This window comes from Lepus europaeus, chromosome 22, assembly GCF_033115175.1.
Source record: "Lepus europaeus isolate LE1 chromosome 22, mLepTim1.pri, whole genome shotgun sequence".
Classification (NCBI taxonomy): Eukaryota; Metazoa; Chordata; class Mammalia; order Lagomorpha; family Leporidae; genus Lepus; species Lepus europaeus.
In genome coordinates, this window is record NC_084848.1 from 27,920,215 (window position 1) to 27,943,744 (window position 23,530).

The window sequence follows — 23,530 nt, forward strand, 5'->3', positions numbered from 1 at the left end:
TGAATTAGTTGCTCTGCATGAATGCAGGTTCTAATTTCTTCTCTCTCCATGGATTCTCAGCTCATACATTGTGTTTTCCTGCATTTTTGTACACCCTTACTTTTTACCCTGTCACTCCTGATATGGATAACTCTTTAAAACTCTCACTATCTCCCCTTCTCTCACTTTGTCCTTTCCCCAACTTCTGTGTGTGCTTATTTGTGTGAAATCCTGGGACATTTAGCCTGTACAATAATAGCGCTCGACTTGTCCCCCTGTTCCTCCAGGAAAGGAAGTTCTTCAAAGGCTTCTTTGGAAAAGTAAGTTTGATGCCACATTTGTGCTTACTTTATAAGGAGTTACACCCCTAGTATAGCACTATAAGAGAGGAAATTTTTTGTTTATGAATTACTTGTATATGGAAATTAATGAATTAGTTGCTATCAATGGCATTACCTGTGTGTCTGTTATTACTAAATCTCATGATTCCTTGGAAATCTCAATAAATTAGTTGAGTAGGTTAAAAAGATTGTCTCCTCAGCACTCAATATTAAAATAAATTTAATTTTATCTTCTTTTAAAATTCTGTTCATGTTAGCATATTAGTGGTATTTTTAAGAAATGGATTTTACTCAGTGCCCAATGTTGACAGAGAAATGTAAAGAAATTTAAATTCAAGTGAAATTTTAGTGTACCCCAAACTTTACATTCAATGCTATTACTTCTTTTTTTCTTTCTTTCTTTTTTCTTTTTTTGACAGGCAGAGTGGATAGTGAGAGAGACAGAGAGAAAGGTCTTCCTTTTTGACATTGGTTCACCCTCCAATGGCCACTGCGGCCGGCGCATCGTGCTGATCCAAAGCCAGGAGCCAGGTGCTTCTCCTGGTCTCCCATGCGGGTGCAGGGCCCAAGCACTTGGGCCATCCTCCACTGCCTTCCCAGGCCATAACAGAGATTACTTTTTTTTCAATCTAAGTTAAATTTCAGGTGAAGTAAATAAAGTACAAATACTTGTTTTTAACCTGATTTGCTAATCTAAGAAAAAAACATTATAAGCCTACGAAATATTTGTGTCCAAATTTACCATTGTTTAGTTTTTAATAATTGTTAATAATTCAAACAGAAATAGTATAAGAGAAAAATATCGTTCTTAACTGAGTTGTAGGTTAAGAGTTATTGTGACTTGGCCGGCGCCATGGCTTAACAGGCTAATCCTCCACCTTGCGGCACCGGCACACCAGGTTCTAGTCCCGGTCGGGGTGCCGGATTCTATCCTGGTTGCCCCTCTTCCAGGCCAGCTCTCTGCTATGGCCCGGGAAGGCAGTGGAGGATGGCCCAAGTGCTTGGGCCCTGCACCCGCATGGGAGACCAGGAGAAGCACCTGGCTCCTGGCTTCGGATCAGCGTGATGCGCTGGCCGCAGTGGCCATTGGAGGGTGAACCAGCGGCAAAAAGGAAGACCTTTCTCTCTGTCTGTCTCTCTCACTGTCCACTCTGCCTGTCAAAAAAAAAGAGTTATTTTGACTGAAAATTTTCATTTCCTTCCCAATAAAATGTTTTAGCTGTAACATGTTTTTGCATTTTCTCATTCCAGTTTAAGTCACTTTTAAACTCATGTAAACAATTTGAAATCTTTTGATCTAATGATTTAATTAAATTACCTGCATTAATCTGGAATTAAAAAGTTAAATCATTTTCCCACACATGTCACAATAAAAAAAATTTTTAGTAGGCTTTTTTTTTTTTTTTTCAGATTTATTTATTTAAGTGAAAAAGTTACACAGAGACAGGAGAGGGGTCCTTATAATACAGGATACATATCTAGAAAGAATCCTATAAACATTTACAGCATTATAAATGTTAAGGAAATTTTATGGAGTATTTATTGTTTCCCAAATATAATTTCTAAAAGCAAGTCTATATCACCACAACCGTTATATGATTTTAATTATCTTCTAAGTGACCAATTTTATGTATCTCTACTTTAGTTAAAACAACCTTGTGTCTTTGAATATTAGGTTGTAGAAAATATTGATTTGGTTTATAGAAAAACAGTGTTGAAAATACATAGTTTAAAAGATTCTAGTATAGTATTAGGGAACAGAATTCTTCCTTCAAAATGAATCCCAAGGTGGCAGTATTCATTTCTATATATAATGGGGTCATGATGCACCTACATGTATGTACTAGTTCAACTGTGTACTACATGATGTACTAGTTTAACTGTGCTTATTAGTTACCTTTGTTGCATTTTTGCTACAGGATAAATTTGTATGGCATAAGAGAAAATTATGAGGTCAGTGCTGTGGCGCAGTGGGTTAAGCTGTTGCCTGCAGTGCCAGTGTCCTATATGGGCACCAGTTTGAGTCCTATTGTTCCATTTCTAATCCAGCTCCCTGCTTGTTCACCTGGAAGGGCACTGGAGGATGGTTCAGGTCCTTGGGCCCCTGCACCCATGTGGGAGACCAGGAAGAGGCTCTTGGCTTCTGTCTGGCCCAGACTTGGTTGTTGCAGCCATTTGAAAATAAATCAGGCAGCTGGAGGATCTCTCCTTCCTTTTCTTTCTCTCTGAAACTCTGCCTTTCAAACAAATCATTTTAAAAGAGAAAGTTATGCATCATTTCACTTAATTTTTTAATAACTTGAAATTAATTTTTTCCTTATTTTACAGTGTAGAAACTGAGCTTTACGGAGTGTAAGTGACCTGGCTGGGTAATTCACAGATACAGCCAGTGATAGAAGCTAGGATTTGAACCCAGATAATCACATTGTTATTCACCAAGCCATGGAATCATTCCATTTTCATATTATTTACAATTTTAAGAGATTTCACCTTAAAAAAGGCTAGTAAATAAGGATCTTTGTATAAATTTACTTTAACTTTCTAACTTTTTTACGTACATAATTTTAAAAATATTACTTATTTGAGAGGCAGAGGAGAGAGATGAGAGAGAACTCCTGTCCTCTGGTTCATTCTCCAGATGCTCATAACAGCTGGAGCTGGGCCAGATCAAAACCAGGAGCCAAGAATCAATCCAGGTCTCCCATGTGGGTGACAGACACTCAAATGCTCGACCCATCACTGCTGCCTCCCTGTATAGCAGGAAGCCTGAATGAGGAGCCAGAGTTAGGTATCAAACCCAGATACTCCAGTGTGGGACACAGACATTCTAACTGCATCTTCACTGCTAAGCTCAATAGCCATTTCTCTAGTTTTCTTTTGAAAAAGTAATTTAACTTCAAGTTTCATTTCTAGTCATCTTTTTCTGTGGCTCAAATAATTTTTTAATTTAAAACCTTTTTTCCCCTCCCACAGGGTTTCTTAAAAGGTACTAAGCAATCCCATAATAGCATCTGTGAACAAATGTGACTATCAGAATTCTTTTCCTTATGTTATTGGGGAAGGGGGAGATTCCTTTTATGGAAAAGTGATTTATTCTGATCATATAATTTTTTAAAAATTACAGTAAGTCATTCAAAGAGTTTGGACAAAAAAGGAAGAAAAAGTATCACCCATAGACTTATAAAGAAGGTGTTTTTTTAAGGAAAATGTTTAATTTTGAACCTTTGAAGTCTTTTTTTTTTTTTTTTTTAAGCTTTATCTAATTTATTTGCAAAGCAGAGTTACAGAGAGAAGGTGGGGGGCAGGGGTGGAACAGGTTAAAAGAGAGATCTTATGTCCGCTGGTGCTGGGCCCGGCTGAAGCCAAGAGCTTCATCCAGATCTCTCATGTGGGTGCAAGGGCCCAAGGACTTGGGATATCTTCCACTGCTTTCCCAGACACATTAGCAGGGAGCTGCATCAGAAATGGAGCCTATATAGGATGCTGAAGTTGCAGATGGTGGCTTAACCTATTATACCACAACACTGGCCCCAAGGACCTTTGGAGTCTTTTTTTTTTTTTTTTTTTAAGATTTATTTATTTATTTGAAAGGCAGAGTTACAGAGAGGCAGAGAGAGGGAGGGAGGGAGGGAAGGAGGGAGAGAGAGAAAGAGAGAGGGGTTCCATCCGCTGGTTCACTCCCCAGATGGCCACAATGGCCAGAGCTGTGCCGATCTGAAGTCAGGAGCCAGGAGCTTCTTCCAGGTCTCCCACATGGGTGCAGGGGCCCAAAGACTTGGACCATCTTTTACTGTTTCCCCAGGCCATAGCAGAGAGCTAGATTGGAAGTGAACAGCCAGGGCTTGTACCAGTGCCCATATGGGATGCCGGCACTGAAGGTGGCAGCTTTACCTGCTACACCACAGTGTCAGCCCCCTTTTAAGTCTTTCAAGCTGCCATCATTCAACTTGTCTCCACACTTATATTCAAGAAATTGGCTAGTAAGAGAGACTTGATTTGTTGAATTTGTTAGATGAATTGTGGTTTGATGAAAGCTAAAAGTGAAAAATATCTTAGAGGTCGGCACCGCGGCTCAATAGGCTAATCCTCTGCCTGCAGCGCTGGCACACCGGGTTCTAGTCCCGGTCGGGGCGCCTGATCCTGTCCCGGTTGCCCCTCTTCCAGTCCAGCTCTCTGCTGTGGCCCAGGAGTGCAGTGGAGGATGGCTCAGGTCCTTGGGCCCTGCACCCGCATGGGAGACCAGGAGAAGCACCTGGCTCCTGGCTTCAGATCAGCACTGCACGCTAGCCGCAGCAGCCATTGGGGGGTGAACCAACAGAAAAAGGAAGACCTTTCTCTGTCTCTCTCTCTCACTGTCCACTCTGCCTGTCCAAAAAAAGAAAAATCTCTTAAAATAATATGGAGTTTTAAATCCAGTACAGTTCCTCATAAATGTTGGTACTTTCTTTTTTTTTTCTTTTTATTTATTTATTTATTTATTTTTATTTTTGACAGGCAGAGTGGACAGTGAGAGAGAGACAGAGAGAAAGGTCTTCCTTTGGCCGTTGGTTCACCCTCCAATGGCCGCCGCGGTAGCGCGCTGCGGCCAGCGCACCGTGCCGATCCCATGGCAGGAGCCAGGTGCTTCTACTGGTCTCCCATGGGGTGCAGGGCCCAAGGACTTGGGCCATCCTCCACTGCACTCCCTGGCCACAGCAGAGAGTTGGCCTGGAAGAGGGGCAACCGGGACAGGATCGGTGCCCCGACCGGGACTAGAACCCGGTTTGCCGGTGCCGCAAGGCAGAGGATTAGCCTAGTGAGCCGCGGCGCCGGCCAAATGTTGGTACTTTCTTAGTCTTCAAATCATGTATTGTTTAATTAATGGTCTAGGATAAGTAGAATAACATTAGTCAAGAAATATTACAAACACTTCTGCATAAAACGAGGTCAATGGAAAAATCGTTAGCTTTGATTCTAAATTTCTGAGTCATGGCCAGGAAGCAATTTCTGCTTTTTTCCCTTAACTCCTCTTGGACCTGATAACTATTGCTTCCCTATTCTTGCATCACCAGATGTGGGAGCAATCCCTCCAGAAACTTCAGCAGTAGGGAACAGATAATCCGGGTCTGTTAGAGGACCATATTAATCCATTTTAAGCTTTAAAGCATCCTAAAAGAGAAGGAAAGAAAAGAATAACAAATAACTTCTTCCAAACTAGCTGTATTAAGTTGTTTGTTGCCTTGGGAAATCCAATAATGCACTTGACTTTTTAGAGGCTACTGTACCCAGGTTGATTAATACACTTGGCCATAGTAGGCAAATAGTTTATTACCAAGTAATTAGACGGTACTGAACATTAGGAAAGAATTGTATAATTTTAATGTATCTAAGAAGCCCTGGCCGGCGCCGTGGCTTAACAGGCTAATCCTCCGCCTTGTGGCGCCGGCACACCTGGTTCTAGTCTCGGTCGGGGCGCCTGATCCTGTCCCGGTTGCCCCTCTTCCAGGCCAGCTCTCTGCTGTGGCCCAGGAAGGCAGTGGAGGATGGCCCAAGTGCTTGGGCCCTGCACCCGCATGGGAGACCAGGAGAAGCACCTGGCTCCTGGCTTCGGATCAGCACGATACCTCGGCCGCAGTGGCCATTGGAGGGTGAACCAATGTCAAAAAGGAAGACCTTTCTCTCTGTCTCTCTCTCTCACTGTCCACTCCGCCTGTCAAAAAAAAAACAAAAAACAAAAAACCATGAACTGAGTAATGCATAGTCTCATTTTATGAGGACAGTGACTCTATAAAATGTTCTTAGGTCACCCTGTTAGGTGTCTCATTTTTTTTTTTTTAAAGATTGATTTATTCATTTGAAAGAGTTATAAAGAGAAATTTTCCATCCGCTGGTTCATTCTCAGATGGCTCCAATGGCCACAGCTGGGCCAGGCCAAAGCCAAGAGCCAGGAGCTTCCTCCACATGGATGGCAGGGGCCCAAATTCTTGGGCCATCTTCCATTGCTTTTCCCAGTCCATTAGCAGGGAGCTAGATCTGAAGTGGAGCAGCCAGGACATGAACCAGCACCCATATAGCATGCCGGCATTGCAAGCAGCATCTTTACCTACTATCCCACAACACCAGCCCCTAGGTCTCCTTTTAAAGCCATTTATTTATATTTGTATTGAGCCTTATAGTTTATTATATGCTGTGAGCTACTTTCTAATTTGCTATTCACAGCAGCTCAGTAAATGTTAGGGTGATTTATGAAACTGTATTTTACACATGATTAAACAGAAGCTCAGAATCACCCAGTGAGTACTAAATGGCAGCACCTACACTAAAACCAAGATTTTCTGACTTGCTGCAAAATTCTTTCACTTAGCGTGTGTTCACAAGCAAAGTGTACAAAATAACCTCCTGTAGTTGATAGGTGCTAGTTATCTTTATTATAATCACTAAACATTTCTGCTTTCATGTCTGATAAGCAACTCACACTTGCACATGTTGCCATTCAGAAGGATTGGCCTCTACTTTCCTCATATGTTTCTTAGTTATAATGAATAGAAAATGTCTAATGCAGAGAATACTAGTGCTCAAAGGCCTAAGTACTTCCTTGAAAATGGATTGCGTGGTCTGCACATAGTTAATAAATTTGAATTAGCTGCGATATTTTAAACATTGAGAACTTTCATGTAAAACTATGATTTAAAGAATTAGATCTGGCAAAACAGCATGCTTTCTATGTGGCAATAGTGATTTGAGCTGAGTAGCAACTGTTCCTTTGGTTGCCTGTTCACCACAGCTCCCTATTGGCCCTTACACTCTGCCTGCTTCACTCATTTTGTTATCTGCCTTTACCCTCCAGGCATTTGACTTTGTGAACTCTTCCCTTGGAGTTTTGTTTTGTTTTGTAGTAACCGATTCTAACTAAAAATCACACAAAATCTATGTATTTCTATGTTATCTGTTCTAGCAGATCCTGTTAATGTATAACCAAATTTATTTTCCAAGTTTTTATGCTTTTACAGCTATTAAATGGCACCATTAAAATGGTTACTTTTTTTAAAAAGAAGTATTATGTATTTGAAAGTCAGAGTTACAGAGAGAGTGAGATGGCTGCAGCTGGGCCAAAGAAACTCTAGATGGCTGCAGCTGGGCCAGGCCAAAGCCAGGAGCTTCTTCTTGATCTCTCACATGGGTGGCAGAGGTCCAGGTACTGGGCCATCTTCTGCTACTTTCCCAGGCCATTAGCATGGAACTGGATCTGAACTGGAACAACTGGGACACTTAAGTAGTGCCCATATAGGATGCCAACATCACAGGCAATGGCTTAACGCACTATGCCACAATGCTGGCCCCCCAGAAATGGTTAAGTTTTAGAGAATGCATTTTTGAAAAGTGTGGTTTTATGTGGTTATATTGTATTCACCTAATTATTGAGTATAAAACATTTCTTGCTATTTATTGATTCCACTGTTAAGTCGGTATATTCATATGTACATTCTATTTTATATTTCCTGAATGTTCTCCTCTGTGACAAATTATACTCAGTACTTATCTTCATTCTGGGTTCTTTTCTTTAAAAGGGAAATATCTGCTGCCTTTTTCTTTTTTTCTTGATTTTTAAATTCCTGTACCTGCCTTGTGTAAATTTGCCTTCTCTTGTGTTTTATTAAGTGCATCTTGTCAGGATTTGGTTTATTTTTCCTTTTAAAGTGCATTATTACAAATCCCTTGGGGGGAGGTACCAAAAAGATAACTCCAAAGGTAACCAGAAGATTTCCATTCTTTTTTTTTTTTTTTTTTTTTGACAGGCAGAGAGACAGAGAGAAAGGTCTTCCTTCCATTGGTTCAGCCCCCAAATGGCTGCTACAGCCGGCGTGCTGCACAGCCAGGTGCTTCTTCCAGGTCTCCCATGCAGGTGCAGGACCCAAGGACTTGGGCCATCCTCCACTGCCTTCCCGGGCCACTGCAGAGAGCTGGACTGGAAGAGGAGCAACAGGGACAGAATCCGGCACCCAACTGGGACTAGAACCTGGTGTGCCGGCGCCGCAGGCAGAGGATTAGCCTAGTGAGCCGCGGCGCCGGCCTCCATTCATTTTTTTTAAAAGATTTATTTATTTCCTTGAAAGGCAGAGTTGGGGGCGGGGGGTCTTCCATCCACTGGTTCACTCCCCAATTGGCCACCAACTGCACCGATCTGAAGCCAGGAGCCAGGAGCTTCTTCTGGGTCTCCCATGCCAGTGCAGGGGTCCAAGGACTTGGGCATCCTCTATTGCTTTCCCAGGCAATAGCAGAGAGCTAGATCAGAAGTGGAGCAGCCTGACTCAAACTGGTGCCCATATGGGATGCCGGCACTGCAGGCAGTGGCTTTACCTGCTACACCACAGTGCCGGCCCCTCCATTCATTTTTTTTTTTAAAGATATATTTATTTACTTGAAAGAGTTACACAGAGGAGAGGCAGAAAGAGAGGCCGGCCCTGTGGCTCAACAGGCTAATCCTCTGCCTTGCGTCGCCGGCACACCAGGTTCTAGTCCCGGTCGGGGCGCCGGATTCTGTCCCGGTTGTCCCTCTTCCAGGCCAGCTCTCTGCTATGGCCCGGGAGTGCAGTGGAGGATGGCCCAAGTCCTTGGGCCCTGCACCCCGTGGGAGACCAGGAGAAGCACCTGGCTCTGCCATCATATCAGCACAGTGCGCCGGCCGCAGCGCGCTGGCCGCGGCGGCCACTGGAGGGTGAACCAACGGCAAAGGAAGACCTTTCTCTCTGTCTCTCTCTCTCACTCTGCCTGTCAAAAAAAAGAGAGAGAGAGAGGTCTTCCATCCAGTGGTCCACTCCCCAGATGTGCAATGGCTGGAACCTTGCCAATCTGAAGCCAGGAGCTTCTTCTGGGTCTCCCATGTGGGTGCAGGGGCCCAAGGACTTGGGCCATATTCTATTGCTTTCCCAGGCCATAGCAGAGAGCTGGATCGGAAGTAGAGCAGCCGGGACTCAAACCAGCACCCATATGGGATGCTGACACTGTAGGCGGTGGCTTTACCTGCTATGCCATAACACTAGCCCCTCAGCAACATTTCACATAGCCCATCTCTTTAAAATGCTGTGGTTTGGCCGGCGCCACGGCTCAATAGGCTAATCCTCCGCCTGCGGCACCGGCACACCAGGTTCTAGTCCCAGTCGGGGCACCGGATTCTGTCCCAGTTGCCCCTCTTCCAGGCCAGCTCTCTGGTATGGCCCGGGAGTGCAGTGGAGGATGGCCCAAGTCCTTGGGCCCTGCACCCGCATGGGAGACCAGGAGAAGCACCTGGCTCTTGACTTTGGATCAGCACAGTGCGCCGGCTGTAGCACGCTGGCCGCAGTGGCTATTGGGGGTGAACCAATGAAAAAGGAAGACCTTTCTCTCTGTCTGTCTCTCTCACTATCCACTCTGCCTGTCAAAAAAATAAAATGCTGTGGTTCATTTAGAGTTCAGGAATCTTAGTTTCCTTGTTTTCCCCTTTTATCAATGTCTATTTCTCAGTCTTTGGACCTTTTTTTTTTTACCTATACTCTCCCTTGATGATCTTATCCAGTGTCATGGCTTTAAATATCATCTATGTGCTGATGGTGGAATTTATGTCTCTAGATCTGTCCCCTGAACTCCAAAGTGGTATTTCCACCTTAGAACAATACAGGAGTCAAAGGCACAGACTCAAGCCAGATTACCTTACCTGCCTTTAATCCTGGCCTAGGTACTTGCTAGCTAGGTAACTGATAACTACCTCATCTAATTATTTTAAAGATTAAATGAGCAACCACAAGCAAAGTACACAAAATAACCTCCTGTAGTTGATAGGTGCTAGGTATCATTAGTATAATCATTAAACGTTTCCACTTTCATATCTGATAAGCAACTCACACTTTCACATGTTGCAAATCAAATTCTTTTTTTTTTTTTTTTTTTAACCAGGCAGAGTTAGACAGTGAGAGAGAGAGACAGAGCGCGAGTTATAGACAGTGAGAGAGAGACAGAGAGAAAGGTCTTTCTTCTGTTGGTTCACTCCCCTAATGGCTGCTACGGCCAGTGCTGTGCCTATCCGAAGCCAGGAGCCAGGTGCTTCCTCCCGGTCTCCCATGCAGGTGCAGGGACCCAAGCACTTGGGCCATCCTCTACTGCCTTCCTGGGCCACAGCAGAGAGCTGGACTGGAAGAGAAGCAACCTGGGCTAGTACCCCGCACCCCTAACTGGGACTAGAATCTGGGGTGCCAGCGCCGCAGGCGAGGGATTAACTCAATGAGCCACGGTGCTAGCCGCAAACCAAATTCTAGAACCTTCTTCCCTAGTTTGGTCTCCCCTAGTTGTCTCCATCTCAATTCACAGTAACTCTGTCTCTGTGTTCTAGTTTGAAGTCCTGGCTGACCTTGACTCCTCTCTTTCTTTTATACCCTACAGTCCAGTCTATTAATACCTTCTGTCTGCTTCAGCATTCAAGAACCTAATCAGCTGTCATTACTGGCCTGGCTTGCAGCAACTCTTCTCACCTAAATCATCGCAGTAGCATCCTACTTCCATTGTTGCCTCCCACCATCTTTTCTCAAAATATCACCCTGAGTGGTCCTTTTGAAACAGAGGTCCAATCATATTGCTCCACTGCCCCAAATCCTCCTGACCTATTCAAAGTAAAAACCAAAATCTTTTGGGCCTTGTAGACCACTGTATATTAATTTCCTCTGTCTTTTTTTCCCTCTATTATCTCATCTCATCCTACTCTTCCTCTTCCTCCTCCTGTTCCTGCCATACTAGTTTTCTTGTTGTTGCTTTTTGCTATTCCTTGAACACACCAGGTGTGATTCCACCCCATGGCCTTTACACTGGCTATAACCTGTAGTGTGGAACTTAACCCTCTTTCCCTTTGTTCAGAAACCCTGTCTCAGTGAGGCATTTATTGCACTTCACGTACATATGTTCCTTGTTCCATCTCGTAGCTTCCTTTTTCACTGATAGGGCTCATCACCACTTGTCACACCATACATTTACTTATTTGTTTAATTCTTTTTCACTAAAATGTAAGTTCTGGGGACAGGAATGTTCACTATTCAATCTTCAATGATTGCAGTAGTTTGTGATCCATAGTAGGTGCTCCAAAATATTTGAGTTAGTGGTTGATTGAATAAATGAATTAATTACAAATGTACTACCCTCACATTTACCCTGTAGTACAAGGAATCAGTCTTAAAGATGGCAACAAAATTGTATAACTATTACAGGTACTAGGTGAACAGAAAAAGAATGAATGTGAAAGAATGTGATGAAGGTTTTTAGGAGATGATACAATGATACCTAAGGCTGAGCCTTAAAACTGTGAGTTCCATTTAAACTAGAGGAGAAATGGCTATCAGACAGAAGAAATAGCACTACCAAAGGCATTTGGGGTAAGAGAGAACATGCTTTCTCATTCATTCATTCATTCTAGGAATGTGGAGAAGGATAGAAATTGAGATCTAAGTATCTGGCATGGATGACCAAAGGGATAGTAGAATTACTCATTGTGCAAAGGGGTATAATGAACTTTATTTTAGACAGACTGAAGTTGGGATGCCTATAGGATTTTCGTTTCAACTGTTAAATGTACTTGAAATGTGAACCTAAGATTAGAATAATCCCTAAATATCCCTCCCCTCCAACTAAAGTATTTTGGCAAAGTAGAAGAGTTAAATTGCCTTCAAAATCTCTCCTTTGTTGTGCGGTTCATGACCTGCCAACATCCTTATTTTTGTTAAGTGACCCTCTCATTTAAGAAAGTGCAAGAAATAGTGTACCTTAATGTTGCTGTACTTGTAATGAATAAGCTATTAGAGTTAATGCCAGGCTCAAATATCTTTTTTATTATTTTTTATTAAATTTTTAAGGTAAACAGATTTCATGTATTTCATATATACAGATTTAGAAACATGGGTGATACTTCCCACCCTACCTTCCCTCCCACCCATGGTCTCACCCTTCCTCCTCCCTCTCTTATTCCCTTCCTCAATTTTTACAGTGATCTACTGATCTACTTTCAGTTTACTTTATACTCATAAGATTAACACTGCAGTAAGTAAAGAATTCAACTAGTAAGAAGAAAAAAAAATGTTCCTCAACAGTAGAGATAAGAGCTGTAAACAGTCATCAACTCTCAAAATGTCAATTCACTGCTGTATATTACATTTTTGAGTACTTTGTTACCACAGACCAGGGAAAACATGACATTTGTCTTTTTGAGACTGGCTTATTTCACTAAGTAAAATGATTTCCAGTTGCATCCATTTTATTGCAAAAGACAGGATTTCAATTTTTTACAGCTGAGTAGTATACCACACTATATGTATATTTCTTTTCCCACAATTTTTTTATCCAGTTGTCAGTTGATGGACACATCTAGGTTGGTTCCATATCTTAGCTGTTGTGAATTCAGCTGCAGTAAACATGAAGGTACAGATAACTTTCATGTGCTGATTTCATTTCTTTGGGTAAATTCCCAGGAGTGGGATTGCTGAGTCATATGGTGTATCTATTTTCAGCTTTATGCAGTATCTCCATACTGTCTTCCACAATGGCTATACTAGTTTACATTCCCACCAACAGTGGATTAGGATACCTTTTCTCCCACATCCTTGCCAGCAGTTATTGTTTGCTGATTTCTACATGAGAGCCATTCTAACTGGGGTGAGGTGAAGCTTCATTGTAGTTTTTTTTTTAAGATTTATTTATTTATTTGAAAGGCAAAATTACAGAAAGGCAGAGGCAAAGAGAGAAAGAGAGGTCTTCCATCCTCTGGGTCAACCCCCAGTGGCTGCAATGGCCGGAGCTGGGCCAATCCAAAGCCAAGTGCCAGGAACTTTTAGGTCTTCCGTGCAGGTTCCAGGTGTCGAAGGACTGGAACATCTTCTACCGCTTTCCCAGGCCATAGCAGAGAGCTGGATCAGAAGTGAAGCAGCTAAGACTCAACCAGCATCCCAATCTGCCAGCACTGAAGGCAGCGGCTTTACCTGCAATGCCACTGTGCTGGCCCCCCCTCATTGTAGCTTTGATTTGCATTTCCCTGATGGCTAGTGATCCTAAGCATTTTTTTCATGTGTCTGCTGGCCATTTGGATTTCCTCTTTTGCAAAATGCCTGTTCAAGTCCTTTGCCCATTTCTTAACTGGGTTGTTTGTTGTTGAGTTTCTTGAGCTCTTTATCAGACTCAAATCTTGAGAAAGTTATGTTTTACTGCTTGTTCATGGGGGAATGTTCACTGTACCTTGGAATTATAAGATAAAAATAGGGTGCCGGCGCCATGGCGCAGTAGGTTAATCCTCCGCCTGCAGCACCAGCATCCCATATGGGTGCCGGTTCTAGTCTCGGCTGCTCCTCTTCCAATTAGCTCTCTGCTGTGGCCTAGGAAAACAGTAGAAGATGGCCCAAGTGCTTGGGCCCCACACTCACGTGGGAGACCAGGAAGAAGCTCCTGGCTTCATATTGGCATAGCTCTAGCCGTTGCGGCCATTTGGGGAGTGAACCAATGGAAGGAAGACCTTTCACTCTTTCTCTCCCTCTCACTTTCTGTAATTCTACCTCTCAAATAAATAAATAAAATATTTTAAGAAAAAGATAAAAATGTTCATTACACCATTCTGGTCAGAAACTCAAATATCAAATTAAAGACTTCAAGGCCTTTCTCCTCAGATCAAGAAAAAATAATGAAGCCAAGTTTCCTGTGATTAAAAAGTCTCTTGTGCATTTATAAAAGGTATACTCATGGTTGCCTGGTTAATGTATCATTATTAATGTGTAACGAGTGGGTTGTCTCTATACAGGTATGACAAAGAAACTGACCAGCAATCCATTACACATTAGGTACACTTGAAAACCTTTTTAGTTTATAGTTGAAAAAACTTGGCACAACAGAATTGCAAATCACTGTTATCCAGAAATAGTGACTTGCTCTGTCCCTCTGCCCAGATTGGTCTGTTTGCTGCTGTTGTGTCTTCACATTCCATAGCTTTGCCAAATTATGCTTCCATGTGATTTTGTGGCATTACTTTGCTTTGACTTATATTAGAATATCTGTTAATCTTTTTGCTCTTACCTATCCTATGCACAGCAGAGCTATCTTGCCTTTAAGTATCATTTCCAGTTATGTAGATTAATTGCATGCTTTTGGGAATCATAGAATTTTTTTGAGTTGGACAACACCCAAGATGTGAGTCACAATTTTAACAGGTAGGAGGATATAAATACATTTGTAAAAAAGGGAGAGGGTGCAAGGAAGAATTCAGGGACACCATTCCAAACAGGTCTGATAGTTCAGTATAAAAAACTGTCTTTCCAAAAAGATTTAGTTAAGGATCACTTTCCAGAGATTATGATGATTTATATCAGAAGTTAGCAAGTGATGGCCCATTATTTATTTTTGTAAATTGAGTTTTATTAGAATGAAGCCATGACCACTTAGCTATTTTTATGCTGCAGTGACAGAATTGAGTAGTTGCAATAAAGATTACACGGCCCATGAAGACTAAAATATTTTCTATTTGCCCTGTTATCACATTTTCCAATCCCTGATTTGAACAATTAAAAACTCATTTCTCTCCAGAATAATATCAGTATGTAAAATAAAAGAGAAACATAAGGATCTTTCAGTCTACCAAGATATCATCAATTTGTTATCTTCATCCTTTTCAGTTTATTTTTAAAAAGTGATTTCTACTAAAAAATGCTCTGGAAATAGATGGCAGTCCTTTGATGTAACTGGTTATTTCAGTTGTCTTTTACTGTGGATAGGTTTTATATTTACTAGAAACTGATCTTTTAGTATGCTGAGCCTAAGTTACTGTTTATGTGTCCTTTCTGCAACCACTTTGTGTTCCTTCCTGGGTTTTTCATGTTGAGATTCCCTGTACATTTCCCTTACTTGCAGTAGAAGTGTCCTGAGTTAGTAATTTGTAATAGATCCACTACCTGCTATCACTTTTTCTAAAATTAGAGCCTGTTTGCTCTGTTGGTTTAGTATCTACCCTTAATAAAAGATGTCTAAAGCAGATGTTAACTTTTAAATTGTAAGCTGAATATTTGGAGAGTAGCGTGTTTACTTGAAAGTGATACTTTGTCAGTTTTCACTTGGAGGTTGTTGTGGTTTTCTTCCTGCTCAAGATTGCACCAGCTTCTGAGTTAATAAAGTTCTGTCCATGTCAGATCCATTTTCTTTCCTTGAAGAATAAGCAGCTTAGTCTTTGTTGTGAAACTCCTTTTCATGACAGTGACAGTAGTCGTGTTAATTCTACCTGTAACCTTGAAATAAATATGAAGTATTGGATTCTTAATGTTTCATATTTATACTATTGGTACCACATTTTTATTAGTGCCTAAAGGATGGAGTTTATGAAGTATTTGGGCCACTAAAATGTATGTAATATCTACATTTCTTTTTTTAAAAAAAAATATTTATTTGAAAGACAGAGTTACAGAGAGAGGTAGAGACAGAAAGAGAGGACTTCCATCTGCTGGTTCTCTCCCCAGATGGCCGCAATGGCTGGAACTGCACCGATCCAAAGCCAGGAGCCAGGAGCTTCTTCTGGGTCTCCCAAGTGGGTACAGGGATCCAAGGACTTGGGCACTCTTCCACTGCTTTCCCAGGCCATAGCAGAGAGCTGGTTCGGAAGTGGAACAGCTGGGACTTGAACCAGCACCCATATGGGATGCCGGCACTTCAGGCCAGGGCTTTAACCCGCTGCACCACAGTGCCAGCCCCCGTAATGTGTACATTTCATACTTCCTCTGAGTTATATTTTATTTTTTGTTCCCTTGGTTAGGTAACTTTGACCTGATCTCCTACAATGTTTAAGTGATAAGTTTTAGAACAGAAGCAAAAAACTTTGATCTTCTATGAATTTCATCTTTTCTTAAAAGTGCACAGGAATCTTAGTTTATATTACCAGAATGAATGAAAACTTTGAAGTTTACAAGTACTTCAGAAGGTTTGCTACTGTAGAATTTGTGAGAAATCTGTACTTAATTTCAACTACAAGAATCTTGGTGCATTAGTATCTCATTACCTGATTAAAGTAACTTTAAGGTAGCAAAACAGACTGATATATAAGAAATTACACCCAAATGAATAAGCAGATACCGGCCGGCGCCGTGGCTCAACAGGCTAATCCTCCGCCTTGCGGCGCCGGCACACCGGGTTCTAGTCCCGGTTGGGGCACCGATCCTGTCCCGGTTGCCCCTCTTCCAGGCCAGCTCTCTGCTGTGGCCAGGGAGTGCAGTGGAGGATGGCCCAAGTCCTTGGGTCCTGCACCCCATGGGAGACCAGGAGAAGCACCTGGCTCCTGCCATCGGAACAGCGCGGTGCGCCGGCCGCAGCGCGCTACCGCGGCAGCCATTGGAGGGTGAACCAACGGCAAAAGGAAGACCTTTCTCTCTGTCTCTCTCTCTCACTATCCACTCTGCCTGTCAAAAAAATAAATAAATAAATAAAAAATAAAAAATAAGCAGATACCAAAAGAATTTATATTATCTGTTTTCTTCCTCTGTTTGGAGAGATGAGAGGCCATGAAATTTGATAAATATAATTCCTAACTGATATATTAGTATAATACCATCAAATTTATTGTAAAGGTATATCAAAAAGCACAGATGTTTTCATAGTCATGTAATTGGATAGAGACTGTGTTTTATTTCCCTGAATAAGGACAGTAACTGGATAATAGTCCCATTCTAAAATGACCTATTATTTTTCCTCACCTTCAGTCTTCTAATCTTGAAGTTGTCCTCTGTAGCCTCAGATGCTGAACACTACAGGCCACAATTACACCATGAGCAACTGATAAAACTGCAAGTGTAATTGTTTTACACATGATTTTCAGTGCCACATGGCGGTCCTCTGTGTCACTGGTTACCGTTCCCATCCCTTACCACAGATATTTAGCAGGTTTCTTCTTTCAGCAAATAATCCTTGAGCTCCTACTGTGTTCCAGGCATTGTTCAAGCTCCAGGGGTACACAGCAATGAATAGTATAGTTAGGGAAAAAACCCTACCTTCATGGAGGGTAACTTCCAGAAAAATATTAAATGTTACATAAAGTATTGATGAAAAATGGGCAGTAGCTATTGTTGGTGGAGCAGCTATTGTCAAAGTTTGGTTGGAACAGTCCCAGTGTGATACCTGTTTCTGGATTTTAGTAGTGCTACCTTTCACTTTTTTTTTTTTTTTTTAGATGTATTTTATTTTTATGAAAGACAAAGTTACAAAGGGAGAGAGAGCGGGAGAGACAGAAAGAGCTACACAAAGGGACCTACACAAGTTAGTACTTGAATTTACCGTCACAACCTCTATTACTCAACCCTGTCCTCATTGGTAAATCCCATTGACACTTTAAAAAAAAAAAAGATTTGTTTATTTTGAATGTCAGAGTTATAGAGACAGACAAGGACACACACACACACACACAGGGTTCATTCCCTAGATGGCTGCAATAGCCAGTGCTGGACCAGGCTGAAGGAGACAGGAGCTTTTTATCTCCCACATAGGTGGCAGGGGCCCAACCACTTGTACCATCTTCCATACTTTACCCAGGCCATTAGCAGGGCGCTGGATTGGAAGTGGAGCAGCTATGACACAAAGTGGCACCCATGTAGGATGCCAGTATTGCAGACAATGTAGTTAACTGCCACACCACAAAGTGGGCCCCCAGTGGGCACTTTTTACATCTTTGCTTAACTTGATCATTAATCACCACATACCATTTGACATTTGAAACCACTCCTTTTTGAAACTCTTCTCCCTTAGTTTGTGACATTACTCTTTCTTAATTCTACTGTCTCTGTACATATTCCTTTTCTGATAGTTCAAGGAATTACTCAGGTTTTCCCAATGCCTTATAATGGTGTTCTCCAGTGTCCTTGGCCCTCTTATTACTCTAATCATTTGTGTCTCCCAAATCTAAAATTCCATCTTAGAATTCTCTACAAGCTTCAAACGTATATATCCAATTGCCTGTTGAACACCTCCGGTTGGATATTGCATGCACACCTTAAATCCATTTATCCTGTCAAGCTTGCTTTTGCATCTCTTTTCTTGGTCTTGTTTGATAGTGCCCTCTGTCAAGCAGAGCTGCTGTGGGTATTTGGGAAATGAACCAGCAGATGGAAGATCTTTTTCTGACTGTCCATCTCTCTCTGCCTTTCAAATAACGAAAAATGAATCAATGTTTTAAAATGCTCATCTGTTTAATTATGCTTAAATTCCTTCAGTAGTGGCCGGTGCCGTGGCTTAACAGGCTAATCCTCTGCCTTGCGGCGCTGGCACACCGGGTTCTAGTCCCGGTCAGGGCACCGGATTCTGTCCCGGTTGCCCCTCTTCCAGGCCAGCTCTCTGCTATGGCCCAGGAAGGCGTGGAGGATGGCCCAAGTGCTTGGGCCCTGCACCCGCATGGGAGACCAGGAGAAGCACCTGGCTCCTGGCTTCGGATCAGCGCGATGCACCGGCCGCAGCGGCCATTGGAGGGTGAACCAACGACAAAAAGGAAGACCTTTCTCTCTGTCTCTCTCTCTCACTATCCACTCTGCCTGTCAAAAAAAAAAAAAAAAATTCCTTCAGTAGCTTCTATTTACTTATTTTTATTTATTTGAAAGGCAAAGGGACAGACAGATCTCCCATCTGCTGATTCATTCCCCAAATGCCCACAACAGCTGGGACTGAGCCGGGCTGATGCAGGGACCTAGGAACTCTATCCAGGTCTCTCACATAGAGAGCAGGTACCCATCTAGTTGAGCCATCATCTGCTGTCTCCCAGAGTACACATTAGCAGAAAGCTAGAATCAGAGCAGAGCTGGGATATGAACTCAGGTATTCCAGTATGGAATGCTGGCATCCCAAGTGTCATCTTAACCACCACACCAAATGCCAACCCCACCTTCAGTAACTTCTAATTGCCCACAGAATGAAGATCCAGTTCCTTGGCAGATACACAATGCCCTCCGTGTCCAGGCCTTGCCTTTGAAGCTGTACTGAAATATTTATAGAGCCTCAGACTTGTAGTGTCATTTGCCTCCGTATCTTCCACTGTTTCTACTTCCTGACTTTTCTACTACCTCTGCCATTTCCTTTCCTCCCTGATGACATGTAGAGCATCAAGGAGAATGATTTCAGATTCAGTTATATCTTTTTCTTGCTATAACCATCCTTGATTGCATAAACAGATTTGACTATGTCTCTTTTTGGAATCATTATACCTTGTTTTCAGCTCTAGTCCAGCACTTACTACTGTGTTTATCTTTTGTCTATTTGAGTATCACCTTTCAGTGGACTATGAGCTCTTCTAGTATTTCCTCTGGTGAGCACTTTACCAAACATGTGGTGGTGGTAGAGATGAGGAGCCTAGCCAGAGTGGACCACAACAGTTAATTTAAACAAGGCCACCTTCCCATATCAAGGATTACCAGACTTAGACACATATAGAGGAGAATGGTAGCTAGTTCTGTTATTCTTTACAATCATTTCTAGAAACTAGCACCAAATTTCTTTTGATCTATACTCTTTATAAAAGCCTGATACCTGTTCTCAACCTTCATTCTGCTTTTGTTTTATTTTGCTTCTATCTTTGGAGCAATTAAGAAAAGGCATTGTTCGGTCAGTACTGCAGTCCACACGGGAGAAAATCTGCCTCAGCTTGTGTGCCAAAAGAGGTCTGTTGTGTGCCAGAACAATCTTTTCTCAGCCAGGAAAAAGAAAATTCATGTTATAAGAAGTTATTTTTTCAGTAGTTTTATAATCCTCTTATGTCTTCAAAATGTCTTCATGAATTTAATTTCAAATTAAAAACTAAACCAGTTCTGTGTTAATCTTGAGAGGAGAAATAATAATTTTTAAAGATTGTTAGTGAAATAATGAACATTTCATGTTGTACACACTGTACACACTGGGGTCAGACAGTAGAATGGTTGTCATTGCCATTTAGACTTCTCCATTACTTCCTACTCTAGATACATTTGTAGAAGCTACTTGTGGTGTAACTCCTTATGTGTTTAGTATTTTTCTGACTCTTGGTTTTATTTTTTTTAAATGGGTGCAGAATATAGCTATGAATTCTTGGCCCTTTATAGAATGCAATATCTTGGTTTAATTCCATCTGTCCTTTCTCTTTTACTTAATGTTATCATTTTATGTTATAGCTCTAAAATAATGGCTTTGGCTTTCTTCTGAGTGTTTTTGCAGTTCGGTTTGAGTATCTGGCTTTAGGCACACCTTCTGAACTTGGACTCCATGCTGTACTTGTGACTTTTAGAAGGCAAAAGTCAGTATTTTTTTGTGTAGGATGACTTTTTAAAAAAATATTCTTTATGTGTGTCTCTTCCCCTTCCTCCTTTTCTCTTAAAAGACTGGAAAGAAAGCAGTTAAAGCAGTCCTGTGGGTATCAGCAGATGGACTTAGAGTTGTGGATGAGAAAACTAAGGTAAGATTTTTAAAAGTTTAAATGTGACTGCTCATATGATTTTTTAATCCCTAAATATCAAGTATGAGACTATTAAGTTTTCTGTAGCCATTCTGTATCTTTCAGCTTTGTCCAAAGTACAATCTTCTGAGAAACTACTTAACTTTCAAGAAAGCAATTTAGTTACTCATGTACTTTATGAAAAATAGAATTCTCTCAACATACTATTCTGTATGCCATCGTATGTTTCATGTACTAAGCATTAGCACTTCAAGTTAAAATTTGAGTTCCATTTCTGTTCTTACTTAGTAAAAGAAAATTTCACTCCCCACAAATGCAAAAGATGAAGGGCCTTGTTCTACAATTTAAAATAAATTTTAATAAAAGATGATGGGCCACAACTGAAATTTGTTGTTATTCATTAAGAAAACATTGTTTTTAGGAAGTGATACTTGAACTAATTAACAGGCTGTTTAACTAAAAACACAGTATAAGTTAAAAGGCTATTTGGTTAACATTTAATTAGAATCCAAACAATATCTTAAATCATAGGTAGCATTTTGCATTTGAGAAAAAGTGCTCCTAAATGGCTAAATAAGAACAGAAACACAAACTGTGCTCCTAAAGAGCATAAATTATTATGTAAGTACATTAACCATTAATTAATTTTTTATGCTGACAATCTTTAATTGTACAGAATACAGCTTGAGTAGGTGAAATTACTAGATAATTATCTTCTTTAAAACCATTTTTAAAGAAGGACAGATTTGTCATTTATTAGAAGCCAAAAACAAACAGAAAAATGTAACTGATAAAGACAGTCTTTAGAACATTTGCGGCTAATTTTCAAAATACAACGGAGTTTTTGGTCCATGAGGCCACTGAGAAATAAAAGGCAGGTAGAGGGTTCTCCTTTTCTTTTTTTTTTTTTTTTTTTTTTTATTTTTGACAGGCAGAGTGGACAGTGAGAGAGAGAGACAGAGAGAAAGGTCTTCCTTTTTGCCGTTGGTTCACCCTCCAATGGCCGCCGTGGCTGGCGCGATGCGGCCGGCGCACCGCGCTGATCCGATGTCAGGAGCCAGGTGCCTCTCCTGGTCTCCCATGGGGTGCAGGGTCCAAGCACTTGGGCCATCCTCCACTGCACTCCCTGGCCACAGCAGAGAGCCGGCCTGGAAGAGGGGCAACCGGGACAGAATCCGGTGCCCCGACCGGGACTAGAACCCGGTGTGCCGGCGCCGCAAGGTGGAGGATTAGCCTATTGAGCCGCAGCGCCGGCCTCCTTTTCAATATTAATTCAAAGTTCCTGGAAAAATTTCAATACTTAGTAAAACATCTTTTTACAGAATACTTTAGATACAAGAAATACCGAATAAATAAAAGGTATGACCAGCTTAAAAAGAGAAATGACTATTGCCCTCTTAGAAAGGACATCAATAACAACGATTAATTGACCAAAAGTCAAGAAAAAGTTTAACAAGTAGACAGGTTTTTTTTGGTTTTTTTTGTTTTTGTTTTTTTTTTTTTGACAGGCAGAGTGGACAGTGAGAGAGAGACAGAGAGAAAGGTCTTCCTTTGGCCGTTGGTTCACCCTCCAATGGCCGCTGTGGCTGGCGTGCTGCGGCCAGCGCACCGCGCTGATCCGATGGCAGGAGCCAGGTGCTTCTCCTGGTCTCCCATGGGGTGCAGGGCCCAAGCACTTGGGCCATCCTCCACTGCACTCCCTGGCCACAGCAGAGAGCAGGCCTGGAAGAGGGGCAACCGGGACAGAATCCAGCGCCCCAACCAGGACTAGAACCCGGTGTGCCGGCGCCACAATTCGGAGGATTAGCCTAGTGAGCTGCGGCGCCGGCCAAACAAGTAGACAATTTTTTAAAAAGAAAATTTAAATGTCACTGAACAAGGAGAAAGCCTGGTAGGCAGCTAAAGAAGTTTTGATAGACATCTTGCATGGTAAGTTTTAAGTGTTTAATATAGCTACATTTTAGTCCTTTGGCCTCCCATTGAAGGACTAAAGATTGATTGATTGATTTTATTTATTTATTTGAAAGTCAGAGTCCTGGAGGAGGAAGAAGGTCTTCCATCTGCTGGTTCACTCCCCAGTTGGCCTCAATGGCCAGGGCTGGACCAGGCCAAAGCCAGGAACCAGGAGCTTCTTCCTGGTCTCCCATGTGGGTAGCAGGTGCCTAAACACTTGGGCTATCTTCTGCTGCTTTTCCCAGGCCATTAGCAGGGAGCTGGATCAGAAGTGAAGCAGCTGGGACAGGAACTAACACTCAAATGGAATGCTGGTATCACAGGCTACAGCTTTACCTGCTATGCCACAACACTGGCCCCAAAGGCTTTGTTTTTTGAAGTTCAAGAAAAACAGTAGTCTTAAATTTTAGTGGGTTACTGTAGAAAATAGTGTTCATTTTAATTAGCTTATTTTTAAGAACTTGTATAGTTTTCTTTAGTGTTTAATATAAAGTTTGTTGGGGCCAGCATTGTGGTGCAACAGGTTAAACCACCTGTAACAGGATGAAGTGCTGGCACCCCATATGGGTACCGGTTGAGTCCCAGCTGCTCCACTTCTGATCCAGCTCCCTGCTAATGTATCTGGGAAAACAGCAGACGATGGCCCACGTCCTTGGATTCCTGCACCCATGTGGGAGACCTGGATGAAGCTCCTGGCTCCTGTCTTCAGCCTGGCCCAGCCCTGGCCATTGAGGCCAACTGGGGAGTGAACCAGCAGATGGAAGATCTCTCAATTCTCTCTACCTCTTCCCTCTCTCTCTGTAACTCTGCCTTTCAAATTAATAAAATAAATCTTAAAAAT

At 41.9% G+C, this 23,530-nt stretch overlaps 1 protein-coding gene across 17 annotated transcripts in view; it reads left to right on the plus strand.

The window, feature by feature from the left end:
• NUMB (NUMB endocytic adaptor protein) overlaps positions 1-23,530 on the plus strand; it is a 174,068-nt gene that overhangs the window by 128,628 nt on the left and 21,910 nt on the right. For 13 of the 17 annotated variants that reach the window (XM_062181401.1, XM_062181408.1, XM_062181402.1 and 10 more), the window contains 2 exons: positions 267-299; positions 20,662-20,736. In XM_062181401.1, coding sequence (XP_062037385.1) covers positions 267-299; positions 20,662-20,736 — 108 coding nt within the window. The remainder of the gene's footprint in view (positions 1-266; positions 300-20,661; positions 20,737-23,530) is intronic. The other 4 variants (XM_062181398.1, XM_062181397.1, XM_062181411.1 and 1 more) reach the window with 1 other exon arrangement.